The sequence below is a fragment of the Marmota monax genome, unplaced genomic scaffold (genome assembly GCF_021218885.2).
Source record: "Marmota monax isolate L192 unplaced genomic scaffold, Marmota_monax_Labrador192_F-V1.1 WCK01_AAM20220418_F8-fsc00051, whole genome shotgun sequence".
NCBI lineage: Eukaryota > Metazoa > Chordata > Mammalia > Rodentia > Sciuridae > Marmota > Marmota monax.
Window position 1 is genome coordinate 465,306 of NW_026695202.1, and position 19,347 is coordinate 484,652.

At 34.9% G+C, this 19,347-nt stretch overlaps 1 protein-coding gene and 1 non-coding gene across 2 annotated transcripts in view; both read left to right on the forward strand.

The window, feature by feature from the left end:
• Nucleotides 1-19,347, forward strand: part of Utp20 (UTP20 small subunit processome component) — a 93,967-nt gene that overhangs the window by 51,194 nt on the left and 23,426 nt on the right. Inside the window, exons 28-43 of the mRNA XM_046429652.2 lie at nt 1,408-1,551; nt 2,263-2,342; nt 3,907-4,136; nt 4,635-4,779; nt 6,122-6,209; nt 7,210-7,353; nt 8,067-8,117; nt 8,218-8,370; nt 9,717-9,872; nt 10,183-10,323; nt 10,738-10,875; nt 13,324-13,463; nt 13,563-13,645; nt 17,221-17,510; nt 18,549-18,688; nt 18,905-19,061. Coding sequence (XP_046285608.1) covers nt 1,408-1,551; nt 2,263-2,342; nt 3,907-4,136; nt 4,635-4,779; nt 6,122-6,209; nt 7,210-7,353; nt 8,067-8,117; nt 8,218-8,370; nt 9,717-9,872; nt 10,183-10,323; nt 10,738-10,875; nt 13,324-13,463; nt 13,563-13,645; nt 17,221-17,510; nt 18,549-18,688; nt 18,905-19,061 — 2,280 coding nt within the window. The remainder of the gene's footprint in view (nt 1-1,407; nt 1,552-2,262; nt 2,343-3,906; nt 4,137-4,634; nt 4,780-6,121; nt 6,210-7,209; nt 7,354-8,066; nt 8,118-8,217; nt 8,371-9,716; nt 9,873-10,182; nt 10,324-10,737; nt 10,876-13,323; nt 13,464-13,562; nt 13,646-17,220; nt 17,511-18,548; nt 18,689-18,904; nt 19,062-19,347) is intronic.
• Nucleotides 14,720-14,821, forward strand: LOC124083169 (U6 spliceosomal RNA). The gene has a single exon (XR_006848670.1). It is a non-coding gene; the product is annotated as a U6 spliceosomal RNA (small nuclear RNA).

The following is a 19,347-nucleotide window of genomic DNA, read 5'->3' on the forward strand; positions in this document are numbered from 1 at the left end:
TACTGGCTTACACTTTTTCATTTTTTAATATCAAGTGGAAATTCTTTTCCATAAAGTTTACTCTTCCCAAGTTCATAGAATTTCTTGTCTGTTGAATATCTTTGGGATTTTCAGTCTCTCATCTAATTTAATAAATTTGCATCCAGTTAAGTTTTTAAGTTGAGGTCAAGATTAGGACCGTAATGTCATTGGTTGGGACTCACTACATTATTCTACATTGAGTCTGAACAATTAATTGGCTGCGTGTTTAGAGAAAGGAGAATGCAAATTCAACAGTCACTGGTATGGCAATATGTAAAAACGTGGATGTGTAACCGATGTGATTCTGCAATCTGTATACGGGGTAAAAATGGGAGTTCATAACCCACTTGAATCAAATGTATGAAATATGATATGTCAAGAGCTTTGTAATGTTTTGAACAACCAATTTAAAAAAAGAGAGAGAGAAAGGAGAATGCAGTAGAAATAGCAATATCTGTTATAAAAAGAAGTTTGCTTTTAATTCAGACCCATTGATCTTCCATACCTTAATTCATTGTCTTTTCTTTACTACACAAAATAGTCTACTTTATGGAAAGGTCACAGATTCTTTGATTTGTCCCCTAGACTAATTTTAACAAGAATAATTTAAAACTTCTAGTTTTAAGAAAAGATACATTTATCCATGTTTATAGCAACACAATTCACCATAATCAAGTTATAGAACCAACTTTGTGTCTATATACAATGGAGTTTTATTCAACCATAAGAACAAAATTATATCATTTGCAGAAAAATGGATGGAACTTGAGAGCATTACGTTAATGAAATAAGCCAGACTCAGAAAATCAAGGACTATGCTTTCTTTTGTATGTGAAAGCCAGAGAGAGAAAGGGGAGTGGAAGTAGGATCTCAAGAATTTGACACAGAAATAGAAAATAACAATTAATAAACAATTTGGAAGATTTTAGAGTGGCAAAAAATAAGAATAATACAGTGTGAAAATGAAAAGGAACATTACTCTGAGTTGAAATGAAGTTCTAATTCTTTTTCCCCTAATCCTGATTCTGAGGCATTGAGATGGGCGGGGTGGGGGGAGGTTTTGTTTAGAACATTCTATTCATGCAAAGTTGTTGCAGATGTGATTATTTTTTCTTAAGGACAGTGAATGTGATTTTACTGGGCAGTGATAGCAGAGCACTTGATTTTTTTGCTCTGATTTTCCTTCCAGTTCAATGAGAATAGCAATGTGACTTGCTCCTGTGATGTCCCTATGTGAATCAGAGTCAATAGATTTAATAACAGGATTTTCAGTTCAGTTTGACATCTGAGCAGGAGAGCCTTTCTGAGGAATCAGGAAAAAAAAAATTGGGTATGTACTTTTTTTTCTTTTCTTTTTGTTAATATAGCAGATCTTCTGTTTTGCAGATACAGCTGAGGTTTATTAACCCATTGAAAAATTTAAGACGTCTTGGAATCAAAATGGTTACTGATATCTTTTTGGATTGGGAATCCTATCAGTTCAAAACAGAAGAAATTGATGCTGTGTTTCATGGTGCAGTTTGGCCCCAGGTAAACCTAAATTTCTATTTTCTGCCTGGGCATCTTCTGCTTCCTTATTATTAATTTAACATCTCAGCCTGCCTCCTAGACATGAATGTTTATTCTGGTCTTTTTTTCTTAACAGCAAGCATTTCTTTATTTCTGAAAGTTTTCACAACACGTTTTTTTTTTTTTCCCCCTCCACTACTAGATCTAAAGACCAAGAGTTTAGTTTCTTGAATACGTAGGCATTTGTATTTAAAGCTAATTTGAATATGATTGTGTCTCTAAACAAAATTAACTTTCATAGCTCCTCACAAATAAACATTGAGGGGAAATATTCAGGTGTTTTTGGTGTGCGTTTTCTTGTTTGATTTCTCTAGTTGTAATCACTTGATGCTAGACATGTAGTTACAGCACAGAAGACTACAGGAGAGATTTGATCTTAGGAGATTTCTAGCTGCATGAACTCTCAATCCTTTCTGACCATTTGAAACCTAAAATACCTGATTCCTTCAAGTCAAGAGCTTCCATGCATCATCTCTGCCATTTCTTTGATGTCAATATTATTTTGCTTCCCTTTGTCTTTTTCTCAGCCTTTCTTTACATGTTAATCCCTGTCCCTTGTTTTTTTCTTCATCTTGTGATGTGATCTCTCTGTTCTGCTTGTTGGTTGTTTTTGCTTTTCTATAATTCTCTCTGTGTTTTTATTTTATGTTCATTTTAAATTTTGTTTTGTAGATCTGCAGGCTTGGATCTGAGAGTCAGTATTCACCTACTCCTCTGCTGAAACTAATTAGTATATGGAGCAGAAATGCAAGGTATAATCTTCCCCCTTCTCCCCCTTTAAAAAGGGGTGGTGTTTTGGGTTAATCTAATCAAAACTAGCCTAGGGAACTTCTTTTATATTTGATACTCATCTGAAAAAAAATCTAAAAAGTCTGACTCCTTAGAATCCTCATGGCAGGAGGTATGCACATGTAGTTTTATGTAGAAAAATTAATGAATGAATATTTCAGAACCACTCCATGGGAATGTTACTCTTTGATTAAAAATAAATTCACATTTTGAAGTTCACTTACAGTTTATGTAAGTGTCCATCAGATATTAAAATAGGTTTTTCCATCTGTACAGAAGTCTAATGTTTACCTAAATGCATGTAGAGCTGAACAATAGCCAGTATCTTTAAGCTTATAATAAGGATAAATTGTCTCAGAAATTAGGTGAACTCAAGACAACAAATACTTCCTTACCAACTAGAGTGATTGTACAGTTTATTGTCCCCTACATTCCTTTGGGTGAAAAGATGCTGAAACTAATGAGGCTAAAACAACCAACATAACTGGGACTGTCCTTGACCACACTCTCAGTTGTACTGATTCTCATTACCATGACCCTTGCTTGGCTCAGTCTCTTCCTCCTGGGAGTACTGTCCACTCTTTTAAGGCCCTGACATCACATACAACTTTGATTGTACTCTCCGTCTTTATAATTATCTGCCCAAGCCTCCTTGCGGACAGAAACCATTTCTCACTCATAATTATGTCTTTCTCCACAGAGGGTTGCTCCTCTTAATCCATGTTTAGTCAGTATTCATTGCATGTTGAATGAATGAGCCATACACCTCAGCATGGAGCAATACCATTCTCCTATGGCCTCTGAGCCTCAGTTTCTCCACCTATAGAATGGAAATAAAAAGAGACCTACCTCATGCTTGGAACCTGTGCATACTGTGCCCAATATTTATTATACAGAAAGACATATGAATACAACCTCAGAACTTTTTCATCAGCTTGTTAGTACTAAGTACTTGAACTCTTTTCTCCAGTGATAGTGAATTGATAGCAAACTATCTGAATTTTTTCTTATAAATTGTTAGTATAATAGCTCCTGGAAATTTTTTTAAAAATTAAAATTTTAAGATTTAAAAAAATATTTTAAATTTTAAAAACATTCTAAAGGGGGAGATTTCACATTAAAAAATAAAATAGGCTTTCACATGTTTTTTTCAGAAAGGGCTAAGACTGGAATTAGACTGTGGTTCAGATTGCATGTCTACAATTTTTTTAGTTGTTTATTAGCACAATGACTTTGGATAAGTCTCAGTTTTTTCATCTGTAATGTGGAAATACTACTACCTAATAGAGATATTGTAAGGATTAAATAAGAAATGTACAAAAAGTGCCTAAGTAGTATAATGTTTACGAGGTGTGCTTAGTTTAGATCAAGTTTTAGATTTTAAAGTAATTCCTCTTTTAAACAAACCTTTTAATGTTCATACACACTCGTCTATATTTTAAACTCATTGTAAAAATTCATATGGAACATATTTTAGAAATAAACGTTGGAAAATAGGTGATTATTACAATGGTTTTTTCCCTGCAGATATTTTCCTTTCCTGGCTAAACAGAAACCTGGGCACCCAGAATGTGATATATTGACCAATGTCTTTGCAATTCTCTCAGCAAAGAATCTTTCTGATGCCACAGCCAATATTGTGATGGATATAGTTGATGACCTTCTTAACCTTCCAGATTTTGAGCCTACAGAAGCAGTCTCGAGCTTGCCAGTAACTGGATGCGTATACACTGCCGACACAGTAGTAAACACAGAAGGTGTGTATGTTGTATAAAGCAAATAATTCTTTGTCTTCAGAGGCAGTGACTCTTCTCAAAAATGAAAAAGTCCTTAGAATTGACTTTCTTAATTGAGTGCTCAGAGTTTCTTTTCTCTGGGAAATAAAAACTGAATTTTCTTTGAACACATAGGAATGCAGATTACTTACTGCCCTCAGAGTCTCAGTTATCCATTAGGAAATTATCAGATGACTTCTACCATTATCTCTCTGAATTCTTCTTACCATATTACTCCAAAAATTCTGTTACTGTTATCAAAAAGGGATTAAATAAAGCCTTATGTATCTCTATCATAAATTTTTGTTTTATCTAGCAATATAAGTCTTTTAAGTAAGAAAAAGTTATTTAAGGTTTAGAGTTGAAATTTAATTGTTTATTAGTAGTTGATTACTTTCTGTATCTGTCATCAAGAAGATACTATACAGTTATGTTTTATGAGAATTTGTGAAAATCAAGACATTAATAACTGTGTTTCAGAGTCTATCACTGTAGGAGGAAGATTAATTCTACCTCATGTACCTACGATTCTTCAGTACCTCAGCAAAACCACAATAAGTACTGAAAAGGTGAAAAAGAAAAAGAATAGGGCACAAGTCAGTAAAGAACTCGGTATTCTTTCAAAGTAAGTGACATTGGTACTTAAAAGATTACATTATCATGCATGGTTATGCTTTTTTTTTTTTTTAACATGCTTTTCAATTGTTTGAACATGGTAAATAAGTTTAAAAATTTTTCAGGAGTATGTAGTACATCCTAGATTCAATACCCAGTACTACTATCACACACATACACACACACACACACACACACACACACAAAGCATATCTGTAGGGGTGGGAGTGTACCTCAGTGGTGTAGCAGGGGGTTAGCATGTGCAATGCCCTGGGTCCAGTCCCTAATACCAAAAAAAACTTACAGTATTTTAAATGTCCTACACTTGTAAGTTACAGAATTGTTTCTTTGCTGACATAATCACTAGAAACTTCTTATGCATTTGCCTTCATGTAATTAAAGACAGTTGACTTCAGAGTCCTACATCAGACTACTAGATTTTGCTTAGTTAGTATTTGCATATTTTAATTAAAGCCTTGGCTTCAGTGAGATCATTACCCTTTTCTGTTTTATCCTTTTTGTTTTTGATTTTTTATCTTAATTGAAAAAAAATGATTAATTTGAAAGAACAGATTGTTTGTTTGTTTTTAAGAGTCTGTTTGTCAATAGACCCTAGTAGTATATAATTGTGATTTCTGTAAAGGGCAAGGTTAGTAAACCCAAGTGCAAGAAATGACTTTATCTTAGGGCTTAGGGATATAGCTCAGTGATAGAGTTCTTCCTTAGTATGTACAAGGCTCTAATAATTCCCCTGTTACAGGGCTGTTACAAGAGTTATTGAAATACTGTATGTAAAACCTTAAATCTTAGCAAAAATGTTATTTCCTTGCAAAGTAAGAAATCATAAATTCCACCAGGTATGATAGCCCACACCTGTAATCCCAGTGGCTTGGGAGGCTGAGACAGGAGGATTGTAAGAACAAAGCCAGGCTCAGCAATTTAGCAAGGCCCTAAGCAACTTAGCAGACCCTGTCTCAAATTAAAAAATGAAAAAAAAAGTCTGGAGATGTAGCTCAGTGGTTAAGTGCCCTGGGGTTCAATTTATGATATCAAAAAAAGAAAGGAGGAAGGGTGGGAGGGGGGTGAGAAAGAAAGGGGGAGCCCACCTATGGGATCAGATATTGTAAAAGAAATAGAATCATCCCAGGAACCTGGTGTTGTAGAGGAATAAGATTAGAGGGGCACTGCTAAATAACTAAGTTAACCTTCTTACACATGTACAGTACACCGTCAATTGAAATGTTAAAAGTCTGTGTTTAGTTGCTAATGCTTTTCTACAAAAAGTTAACGTCTTAGAGAAATATTCTCAACTTGCTTGTCTTCCTAACATATCCATTTGTTTCCTTCTCTAGGATAAGCAAGTTTATGAAAGACAAAGAACAAAGTTCTGTCCTCATTTCACTTCTCCTTCCTTTCCTCCACCGTGGCAATATTGCTCAGGTACAAATTCATACAACATTTATTTTGTCTTTGAAGTGGCACTTTATCACTAATTACAAGCAACAATTTTACTGTTTTTTTGTTTTGGTTTTGTTTTTTGTGTGTGTGTGCTGAAGATTGAACTTGAGCACTCACCCACTAAGCCACATCCCCAGCCCAATTTTGTATTTTATTTAGAGACAGGGTCTCACTGAGTTGCTTAGCACCTCACAGTTGCTGAGGCTGCTTTGAACTCACAATCCTCCTGTCTCAGCCTCCCCAACCACTGGGATTACAGGTGTGCACCACCGCACCCAGCTGTTGGTTAAATTCTTTGATGTGTCTGTCCCAAGGAACTTAAAAAACTATATAGAAATTAGATGTAGAAAACTTTTCACAGAAATAGGTATGGGGACAGGCAAAAAGGTAACACATCATCGTCAGCCACAACAGTAAAAGTTTTAGTCTCTTTATTTTCTTTGTTTAGTTTCTAATTTTTAGTCTCAAATATGGATCACATGGTAAAAACTCAATGAAAGTCAGACTTTTTAATAAAATTTAGACATAGTGAAGAATTTCTAACCCTCAAACCCTTCCTCAGTTATGCGTCTCTGAGTGGCTCATTCACTCATTCAATAAGGCCTCAGGAGCACTGATCATCACTCGCTACAGCACTGTGAAAGTACTTTCAGTTTAGAATACCACAAATCTGTGGATGACCAGAAGTGTCTTGTTTCCCTTCAGCAAGCTTGTTTTGTTAGCTCTTTTTTGAGTACAGAATTGCAGAAATTATGTTTCAAACCCACATTTTTCTCTATTAGAATTAAAGGAAGAAACTATTATCAACATTATTGAATCTTATATTAAGTTAAAATTCTAAAACCTTTTAAAAGACTATGCAGTTATTTTTCCAGGTACTACTTTTACATATCAATAATTATTTCCAATGCTATAATATATCAAAATACAATTTGACCTGTTCTATAAATTACTGAAATGAGATTTCTCATTTCTTCTAAAGGATACGGAGGTTGATATTCTGGTGACAGTGCAAAACTTGTTAAAACACTGTCTGGATCCTACAAGCTTTCTCAAGCCTCTTGCCAAACTCTTCTCAGTTATTAAGAACAAGTTGTCAAGACAGTTGCTTTGTACAGTGTTTCAGGTATGTAATATTTATTTCTACCCCAAATCACCCTTTCTTTAAAAGATAACTGTGATATAGTGACACAGCCATATCAATGTTTATAGCAGCTCAATTCACACTAGCTAAACTATGGAACCAACCTAGGTGCCCTTCAGAAGATGAATAGATAAAGAAAATGTGGTATATACACAATGGAATACTACTCTGCCTTAAAAAAGAGTGAAATTATGGCATTTGCCAGTAAATGGATGGAACTGGAGGATATTATGCTAAGCGAAATAAGCCAATCCCAAAGGCCAAATGTTTTCTCTGATGTGCGGATGCTAATTCACAATAAGGGGGTGAAGAATGGATCTGTTTTGGACTAGACAGAGGAGAGGAAGGGTCAGGAGGGGTTATGGGGGTAGGAATGACAGTAGAATGAATTGGACACTATTACCCTATGTGCATATATGATTATATGACCTGTGTAACTCTACAATCATGTACAACCAGATGAATGAGAAGTTATACTCCGTTTATAGATGACATGTTAAAATGCAATTTACTGTCACATATACTAATTCAAACAAAATTTAAAATATGTTTTAAAAAACTGACATAAAAAGCATCGGAACAACCTTTTTTTGTGACAGTAGGATGGTTTTGTATGAATTTGTGTACTGAGCTAAGGGGAGGAAGTCAGAAAAGTTAAAATTCTATTCACTGATCAACCATTCTTTTCCTTTTAGAGTCTTTCTGATTTTGAGAGTGGACTAAACTATATTACTGATGTTGTCAAGGTAAGGAAGGAGTCTCATTTCTCTTTGATGTCAAAAGCATTATCATTTTTAAGATTTATGCACCTTATCATTTATGTGATTTCAATGGCATTTCTTGTAGCTTAATGCCTTTGATCAACGACATCTTGATGACATCAACTTCGACATTCGCTTTGCAGCATTCCAGACCATCACCTCTTACATAAAAGAAATGCAGACTGTGGATGTTAACTTCCTAATTCCAGTTATGCATAATTGTTTCTATAATATGGAGGTAGGTTTTTATAGCAAAATTGTGTGAGATTTTTATTGTTTGATAATACAACCATCTAATACTATCACCTAATTTTTAAATTTGTTTTTGTCAAGGATAAATGTTTTTAGGATAAAATTTCTTTTAGATGAAGAATTTTTCACCTGGCAAAAAACTTACTGTTATTATTCGAAAGACAGATATTTCAAATAAAATACTGTAGGTAGAAACACTTCAAAAAAAATAAAGTTACATATTAGAAGAAATCCAAAGAGATAGAAAGTAAATTAATGTTTATCAAAAGCTGCAGGAAGGCTGGGGCTGTGGCTCACTGGCAAAGCACTTGCCTAGCATGTGTGAGGCACTGGGTTTGATCCTTAGCAGCACATAAAAATAAACAAATACAATAAAGGCATTCTGTCCATCTATAACTACAAAAAACATTAAAAACTCAATAGAGAAAAAAACTTCATGGAGGGAGGAATGAGCAATGATCTATGATGAGTATAGGCCTTCTTTTAGGGGCGACAAAATATTGTGAAATTAGATACTGGTAACAGTTTCACAACTCAGAATAGACTAAAAAACCATTGGATTATGTACTTTAAAAGGATGAATTTTATGGTATGTCAAATTACATACCTTTTTTTTGTTGTTGTTAACTAACTTGAAAGTTTGCCCTTTTTATTGATGATATGGTAGAAGTAAAAGGTATTTGGGTTATAGTAAGTGCCATGTTGCTGGACTGAACAAAGTTCAAAAATGACGAAAATGGAATCCTTGCTTTTTATTAGTTATGTAATACCATCTATAAACTGTGCAGCATAATTATTTGTTATTATGTACATGAAAAAATGCTCTCCCATTTGGAGCTTATTCTTGATATATCACTTCCAGTTTCAACACTGGTGTTCAGTGTCACTGCCTGGTTGGCTGAATTGGGAATATCTTCTTTACACTAGGCTACATTCTTCAAACCAGGAACTCTGGGGCACGTAACCAAAATTATTCCAGCCAACTCTGTCATTTTCAGTGGTGACCTAATGGTATTGAATATTGAAAATTGGCTTCAATGGACTTGTTATACTGCTTGTTTGGGGAAATTAAACTAAAACATACCCTTCATAGTGCTTCCTGAAATTAAGAGACACTTCTCAATAAGCATAGTTTCTCAAATACACTTACTGATTATATCCCTCACATTCCTCCACTGTGTTCGTCCTGAGTTATGCAATACTCAAGGTGCATTTCTTAGTAGGGACTTTTATAAAAACCAGTGATAATATTTCACTTTCCTTAGGAAATAATATTTCATATTGTATGTAGTTATTATACAGAATAACTTGGGTTCTTTTTCTTATTTTTAGTTAGGAGATATGTCTTTAAGTGATAATGCCAGCATGTGCTTGATGAGTATTATCAAAAAGCTAGCTGCCTTAAATGTCACAGAGAAAGAATATAAAGAAATCATTCATCGTTCACTCCTGGAGAAATTGAGGAAAGGATTGAAGAGCCAGACAGAGGTATTGTAACTTTGTCTTTTGAATACTTTTATCTGAGGTTTGGTTTTAAACTTTCATTCTTCTGCCACTGTTGTGTAGAAAAGGAGTCAGGCTTAGTTAATTTAATTAAGATACTTGAAATAGTGACCAAACGTTTAACAGGAGAGTGGGAATAGATGGGAGCAATCACTTTTGATTTTTTTACAATGGAAATGTTTAGTGCTGGTGGTGGTGATGGTGGTGGTTCTTAATTTAATGGCTTTCTTGGTGCCACCTCATTTTATCTAGGAAGCAGATTGTTTTAAATTTTAATGTTTTTCTTGATTTGCAGAGTATTCAACAGGATTATACCACAGTACTTTCCTGTTTAATTCAAACCTTTCCAGATCAGCTCGAGTTTAAAGACTTGGTACAGCTTACTCATTACCATGATCCAGAAATGGACTTCTTTGAGAACATGAAGCACATTCAGGTACACAGCAGTTCTGCTTTTCCCTGCCTGGAAATATGTCTCATTTAGAAAACATATTTTTAACTTCCCCCAAAGGTTTAATAAGTTTTTCTTTCCTTGGTTGTTGTTATTAGTCAGATTTGCAAATAAGATGATCGTTTCCTGGGGTATGATTATTTTAATGATATCACAAACTACAAATCATAATAGTATACCTTTCTCTGTCTTCCTAAGTTTCAATGCTTTGGGACCTATTGTTGAACAAATGCTATAGGTTGCATTTCTGTAAGTAAATCAAGGTACAGTTTGCTCATGTAACAAATGGACTGTGTTTGACTCCTTTAATATTTCCATGGAAAAAGACAGTGGTCCTAAGGTAGAGCTGGTTATAAGTGAGATTATTCAATAACTAATTCATATTCTATCTACTCACAGATCCACAGAAGAGCAAGAGCCTTGAAGAAACTGGCAAAACAGCTAATGGAAGGCAAAGTTGTGATGTCTTCAAAATCTCTTCAGAATTATATTATGCCTTATGCCATGACTCCAATTTTTGATGAGAAAATGCTCAAGGTAGGGCATTAAATCTAGAAACTGACAAATCTCTGCCCATATCATGACACACTTTGCCAAAATGTCAATGAGTTGATGGCATCCGCATTGCCATCTTCACCATAACTAGAGGCTTAGAATAGTTCTAAAGCTGTTATCACTATGCCTGGTACATAGTAAGTGCTATGTAAATGTTGATGTTACTTGAATCTTTACTATTATTATTACCTCACAAAACCCATCCACAAAACATTCCCCTTCTAGAAATGGTCATATTGCTGAGATAATAGTCTTTTATTTTTGTGTCATAGGACTTCTGGTAAACTCCACTGATCAGCAGAGCCTTTGCCTAAATGGCTCCTAAGAAATGAGATCAAACAATAGCTATCTTTCACATTATACCAGGTACCAGGCACTGTTCTGTATACTTGACTTCATCCTCACCACTGTTCAACTTTATGGGATAAAGACTATTCTTTACCACTGTTTTACAGGAGAAGAAACTGAGAGTGGGTGAGGTTTTATAAGTTTCACAAAAGTGGAGTTGGAACTGGTGTTTGAATTTCTGGCTGTTTTAACCTTTGTACTATACAGAGCTTAGAACAGTGCTGGTACCTGGGGAAAAGTGGCTGAGTATTTATTGATTATATAGATTAATGAAAGGTGGAACAAAGAAATGGTCACAGAAGTTTAATTGTGGTAATGTCAGGATTTGTGACTTGAGTTTATGCAATTTATTACATGGCCTTTTACAATAATAGTGTTTATTTAGTTATTAAGAAATATTTAAAAGAATGATGTAAGTAAACCAGGTGCCATTGATCTAAGTAAATCAGGTGCCATTATACATGTCTATACTGTCTCAGTTTCTTGGGAGGCTGAGGCAGGAGATTGTGAAATTGAGGCCAGTCTGAACAATCTAACAAGACCATGACTCAAAAAAAAAAAAAAAAGAAGAAGAAGAAAGAATCTAGTAGTTGAAAGATTGCTCCTTGAAACTTCATTCTGATAGTGTCTCCCTTTTAACTGACTTTTAGACATTTACATGCAATATAATTGTTAATAAACTTTGGCTGTAAACTTATAATGTATTTTTCATTTGCCCACATTTTATTTTCCTTCTGTTGGATGAATTTGTTATTTTTTGTTAATTTATTGGTTTCTGTTGACTTATTACTAATTGTAATATTTTTATCATAGGTTTTTTACTTAATTAGCTTTAAATAATACAGTACATTGTTATTTTTGCTTTAAATAGTTACTCATCTTTTAATGAGATCTTAAAAAAATAAGGAAAAGGTGTTTTATATTTGCTTGCACATTTGTAATTCCTGGTGCTCTCTATTCCTAAGTCAAGGTGTTCATCCAGTATCATGCCCTATGTATCATGAATTTTAACACTCTAATTAATAGGAGCCTGGACTATTTTCATTTTTAAAATTGTCTTTGATGACTCTGTCATCTCTTTTTTATGATTCTTTCCTCTTCTCATCCTTACTCACATATACTCATCAGTACTCAGCTGGAGTTTCAAGGGGCTTTCTGTGTATATGTCTCTTCCTCTGGTAATCTGCACTTGTGGGCTTATTACCGTAGCCTCAGCTCTGTCTCCTTAACTCAGGGAGATCACTGGGCCATTCTTTTACCTTCCTGTGCTGTTTGTGACTGCAGTTCTCTGCACATAGTAAGTTTGTGTAATTACAAGACTCACTTCATGTTTCTTTACTCTCAGAGATCACTGTTCTGTTCTCCCATTCTGTTTAATGTTCAGAGTATGAAAAGTGTTGCTTCATATATTTTTGTCTCCTTTTCTAGTGATGTTTCTGAGACAGCATTTTGTTGTAGTTGTTGTTTGGTACAAGGAATTAAACCCAGGGACACTCAACCACTGAGCTATATCCCCTGCCCTTTTCTATTTTTTATTTAGAGACAGGGTCTCATTGAGTTGCATAGGGTCTCCTATGTTGCTGAGGCTAGCTTTGAACTAACGATCCTTCTGCCTCAGCCTCCTGAGCTGCTGGGATTACAGGTGTGTGTCACTGTGCCCAGCTAAAATAGTGTAGTTTTGATTGCTAAGAGCAATGTAGTGTATAGTTTTTGATATTTGTCAATTTTTTTTTTCAGTGCCAGCCACTGAGCCCAGGACCTTGCATATGCTAAACAGTCTACCATTGTGCTACATCTGAGCCCCAATATTTGTCTACTTCTGTATCTTAAATAGATTTCGTTCACTATATCTAGTCTTGAACCACTTAGGGAGGTCTGAGTGGAAAAGAGTTAATATCTGTTAAAGGAATTTGTCACTCCTTTAAATGCATTTTTTTCCTGGAATCAGAAGAGGAAATATGGAGTATAATTGGGACATTTGGATGTTCTCCCCTTTCTATAATTACTAATCATGTACTGTGTAAGCTTTTTAGTAGGCCATCAGCCAATACTTGTTCTACATTTATGCTGTTTATTTTACAGCATGAAAATATAACCATTGCTGCCATAGAAGTTATTGGAGCTATTTGCAGACATCTTTCTTGGTCAGCATATGTATATTACTTGAAACATTTCATTCATGTCTTACAGTCAGGACAGATCAATCAAAAGTTGGGTGTCAGGTATTGTCAAACTTCTTATATTTATGACTTTACATTAACTTTAATAGTCAAATGGTATTGGTAATCAAATGAAAATGTGTATATCTTTTTTTTTAACAGTTTGCTAGTAATAGTGTTAGAAGCATTCCACTTTGACCATAAAACTCTTGAAGAACAAATGGGGAAAATTCAGGATGAAGAAAGTAAGTTTGTAAAGCTTTCTTAAACTAGATTTTCATCCCGTATTTTTTGATCATTTATGATTATGAATTAAAGGTGTCAAAATTGAACTTAGGTCCTTTTTCTGTTCTTTGCAGCAATGACCAGTTAATGGATCAGGAGAAAGTTAAAATGAATGGTTTATTTAAAAACAAAACAAAACAAAAACTTATTTAACTGTGAAGAAAGCCAATCTAAAATTTATTAGTAAAAAAATTAATTTGAACTTCAGGTTATTTATCTGGAAGTCCATCACTTTTATATATAGAAAGACCATTAACCAATGAAAGCAAAGCAAATGTAAGAAAAGGAAAAAAATGTTAAAGCAACAATTAGTGAAATATAAAAGATACATTAGAGGGGATCAAACAAAACTTTGGTATTTGAAAAGATTATAAACTGACAAATGTCTGCTAAGATTGACCAGGGAAAATAGAAGACAGAATAAACAATATTAGGAACTAAAAAGGATAACAATTAAATGCAAAAAGTAAGATAATATATGTATTTATAAATTTGAAAATTGAAGAAAACTGACTTTAGAATAAAATAAAAAATCTGAATGGATCTCTAACCAATAAAGAAACTAGTCTATAGTTAAGCATCTCCCGATGAAAATGCCAGGTAAAGAATGTTGTATCAGCAAGTTTAAGCAAACATTTAAGAATGGGTAATTTCAAACTTACTAGTTCTTTTAAATGAATAAAAAAGAGGAAGTCCCCACTAACTTACAAAATTGGCATAATTACATACCTAAAACTGGCACAGGTACTCTGAGAATGGAGTATCACAAGGTCTCATTCATTAACATGGATATAAAAATCCTAAACCAGATATTTACAGATGAAATTCCGTTAAGTGATAAAAAACATTAAAAACCATAACCATGGCTGGTTATTCAAGGAATGCAGTGTTTGCTCGCTCCTAGAAAAGCAGTCAGTGGGCTTTAACACATTAGCATATTTAAAAACATGATTGTCTATGTAGACCCCAGGGAAATATTTGATTAAATTTCATATATACTCAAGCAAAAGATGTGTTTTAGAAACTTAATGCAAGTGCTTCCTTGGGTATCACATATAATGAAATTGGAACAAGATAGACTAGCATGGCTTCTGTGCAAGTATCACACGCAAATTCGTGAAGCGTTCCACGTTTTTTAAAAATAAAAACCCAATGCAACATCTTACTCAGGGATAAAGAAGTATAAATTTAATTATCACTTAAGAAACAGCATGAGGGGGGCTGGGATTGTGGCTCAGCGGTAGAGTGCTCGCCTACCACGTGCGAGGCCCTGGGTTCGATCCTCAGCACCCATTAAAAAAATAAATAAATAAAATAATGATATATTGTGTCCAACTACAACTAAAAAATAAATATTAAAAAAAAAAAAGAAAGAAAGAAACAGCATGAGGGAATAATACCTGATGCTGCTTATCCTGAACATTGAACTATAGGTTCTAGTCAGTATAGAAATATGAAAGAAAAAAAAAATTAGCACTCAAATAGGCCAAGATGCTTATCCTAATTATTTTGGCTAAAGACAGAGGAATATTCTACCCCTCCGTTTAGTTTTTGTTTTGTTTTGTTTTATTAATGGGGTTTGAATCCAGGGCTCTACCTTACTACTGTATCCCCAGCCGCCACCCCCCCTTTTTTGAGGTGGTATAAAGTTGCCCAGGCTGGCCTCAGACCTGTGTTTCTCCTTCCTTAGCCTCCAGAGTCACCAGGTTTACAGGCATGCACCACTGCACACCATGGCACTGTTTTCTTTAATCAGTTAAATCTGCCTTTGGCAATTTTGCATAAGTATAAATATTTGTTAATTTAAAAATATTTATTTACTTAACTATTTCTTCTTAGAGAGTTTAGTTACTCTCTCTATTCTAAACTAGCTCAAATTATCCAAGTTTAGTGGTACCCAAATCCATGTAGTATATTTAAAAGATAACTGAAATCTGGTTATGCTGTCTGAACTAAATAATGTGCGACACCTGAGTTTGGCTCTCTTATTTGTTGTGCTGTTGACCCTGGGCCATTAATATCTCCATTTAATAGTTGTCTGAAATCTCTTTTGAAAATGATTGCCAACTCCTGGTGACAGTATTCAGGTTTTGTTTTATTTTTATTTATAGAAAATAATTTTGTCCTTAAGAAATATTTCACTGGGATATTTTATTAATATAATTTTAGTTGTTTTTGGAAAAAAACTTTTCTTCTTATATGAGGCATAGCTGTGATGAGATCTAACCTCTGCCTGGTAAGGATGTCAAATAACAAATAAAATATCTTACTTGCAAAGGCTGATTCCAAGTATCTAAAAAGTTAGGGAAGTCAATAGAAAGACTTGCTTTCCTTGGATTAGATTCATATCACTTTAGAAAACACATGTTGAGATTCATCTCTGAAGACTAGCAGTGGCTCCAGGTGCTGTACAAAACAAATCCTCTCCCTCAAAACAGTCATCAACTTACCATAAGGTCCCTGTCCTTCAAAATAGCTCTTCTCCCTTTGTTTTCCTTCATAAGTAATCTCTTCTGTACTGCTCATATCAGATACTGGTAAAACAACATAAAAGACTGTCACATTATGATGCAGCCAAGAGCCCTGCCCTGCTGATCACTACCAGGCCACAAAATTACCCTAAGTCGTCACTGCACAAGTGGAGCACCATGGTCCACAAAATAGTGGTCTTTTTAAAGAATGGGAAAAGGGGTGTAATGAAATTTGAAACCTTTATTGAGCATCTGCTTTGAGCCAGGTTTTATAGACATTATCTCATTTGTTCTGATAAGAAGCTTTCAAGATTCTTGGTATTAGTTACCCCATATTTTTGATACGAGAAACTAAGATTCAGAAATATAAAGTAACATTTCCAAAGCTATATAGCAGCTAAGCAAAAAAAAAAAGAGTGATGCTCCCGTCTTTTGCCATTAACATGTCTGACATGTTTTAGTTAATTGTAGACTTTATTTCATTTAATTCTCACAGTAGCCTTGCAAGGTTGGTGCCAAAGCCCATTGGAGTCATGCTGATTGACTGTGATCATATAGTTTGTTAGCAGGATCAAATCTAGACTTGTCCCACAATACTGTACTGCCCAATTTCCTTTAATAAATTGAATCCTGGAATAAGAAAAATTTCTGCATGGGAAAGATTGGCTGCTATTATGGTGTTCATGCCCACGAATAGAAGTTTTTGCTTATGGAAACAACCACAGGACTCAGGAAGCTTTCTTTCACCTAAGAATTTTTTTCCCAGTGTGCCCCATCCCCTTTCCCCAAATAGGTGTTCAAGTAATCCTGTCCTGACTATTCAACATTCTTTCATAGTTGCCAGTTTACTTGTCTGTGCCCTTCATTAGACTCTAAATTTTGAGAAAGCAAAAAATAGACCTTTCACTGCCTGCTGCTTCTTTGGTACTTAACCTTGCCTTTCTATACTTGGAGATCAGATCAGATGTTTTTATTGGATGTTAGATGTTCATGGAAAACATTACTGTGCTGTTTCCTCATTCTATTTAAGGTGACTTTTGTTGTTTGTTTATTATTAAATGTAGATACAGTAGAAATGACTGAGTTACCAGAGTCTGAAGCCATGGAATTCGAGCACATGAATGAGGAAGAAAAAGAAAATACATCCAAGGGGTTGTTAGACAACAGTGAAACTCTTGCACACCCTGATCCAGCTGACTCTGATGGGACAGAGGCTAAGGAATCCGACTGTATCACAAAGTCTGTCTCTTTCCTTCCTCGGAATAAGGAAGAATTGGAAAGAACAATTAAAACTATCCATGGAACCATAACTGGGGATATCCTCCCCAGGCTACATAAGTGCCTCTCATCTACGGTAATAACTGTTTGGGGCCAGGCTGGTCTGTAGGAACTTGGGTGCTAGTGAGGCACTGCCACACCAGGCTCCTAAAGTGACTTTGGGGGTTAGGTTTGGGGGGTTTTCTGGGGTTTTTTGTTTTTGTTTTCTTTCTTTCTTTTTGTAGTCCTGGGATTGAACCCAGAGGCACTCTTCCACTGAGCTACATCCCCTGCCTCTTAATTTTATTTTGAGTCCGGGACTTTCTAAATTGCTCAGGCTGACCTTGAAGTTGGAATCCTCCCCCTTCAGCCTAAGAGTAGCTGGAATTATAGGCTGCACCATCACACACAGCTTGAGTTTCCTTGTACCTCAACATTTTATAATTCCCTTCCCTTCTCTCATCAGTTTCAGTCTCATTTCCTGCTGTAGCTAGTCAGTCAGTAATGGCCTGGCGTTTTGATTTTGCTATGCTAGATAGATGCTTTTTCTATCTCTGAAGCAAATGTTAAGATGACTCGCATTTCCAAAAAAAGCTAACTAAAAATTAGTGTTTCCATTTTCTACTTTAAAATTCATCTCCTCTGGTTAAGAGGAATTACATTTAGCAGTGCATATTCATGAAGCTAGAGCCTTTCCTCTTTACTGTAAAACTTTGAGCCCCCAAATTCTGGTCTCTGTGCTACATCTATGTACTTATAAAGTTTTATGGGAACACATGCCCATTTGTTTCCATGTAATCTAATCCTGGTTTTGCATTACTACAGCAGGGTTACAAGGCCAAATGCTTTTTTTTTTACAAAACTTTTACAAAAAAGTTTGCCAATTGCTAATATAAGGTATTGACTTGGTCATTTTGTATCTTTGTAAATAAACCTTCTCTATTGGAGGCATATTTTTCATGTACCAACCATGTTACACAAACACTTGAAAGTTCCAACTGACACAACTTTTAGTTTTTTTAAAGACAGCTAGACATGGGCTTAAACATGAAAAGAGCTTGTCTTTCAAATACAGAGTTACAGTGTAAGCAGGGCTCTCATCCTTATTTTTGTTTTAACATGAAATTTTTTATAGACTAAAAGAGAAGAAGAACACAAGCTTATCAAGTCCAAGATTGTGAATGATGAGGAAGTGGTTCGAGTCCCTTTAGCTTTTGCCATGGTTAAACTGATGCAGTCCCTTCCACAAGAGGTCATGGAAGCTAATCTGCCAAGGTTTGTATGTGACAAATTCAGGGAACCTCAAATATTGGTTCTTTTCTTCCTAATTTTTTCAGTCTTTTTTGTTACAAAGAAGAGAGGTACTATCATACTTTGCTGTACTTCTGAATACTAAGGGAAACCTAGCATTATAAGTAATTAAGAGATAGAATGATATTTGTATTTTTGTGTGTTTATTGATTGATCGTTTTTCAACTTCTTATTTTCTAGTATTTTGCTGAAAGTGTGTGCTCTCCTCAAGAACAGAGCACAGGAAATCAGAGACATAGCGCGCAGCACACTCACAAAAATAATAGAAGATCTTGGTGTGCACTTTCTGCAGTATGTTTTAAAAGAATTAAAGACCACCCTTGTCCGTGGGTATCAGGTAAATTGCATTGTGTGCTTTATATTCAAGATGGGTTGGATTTCAAATACTTGCATTTTGACCACTACTTGCATCCTCCTGCCTTAGCCTCCTGAGTTGCTGGAATTCCAGTCAAGCACCACCACACTCAGCTATGTTTCAACTCTTAAGCAAATAAATATGTTCTTGTTCACTCTGACAGTATATTCAATATAAATTAATAATTTTATTAATATCCAGAGAATATGAAATTCAGTATCAAATAATTTGAGAGGAAAAAAGGTCATGCAACTTAGGCCTAAAAAGA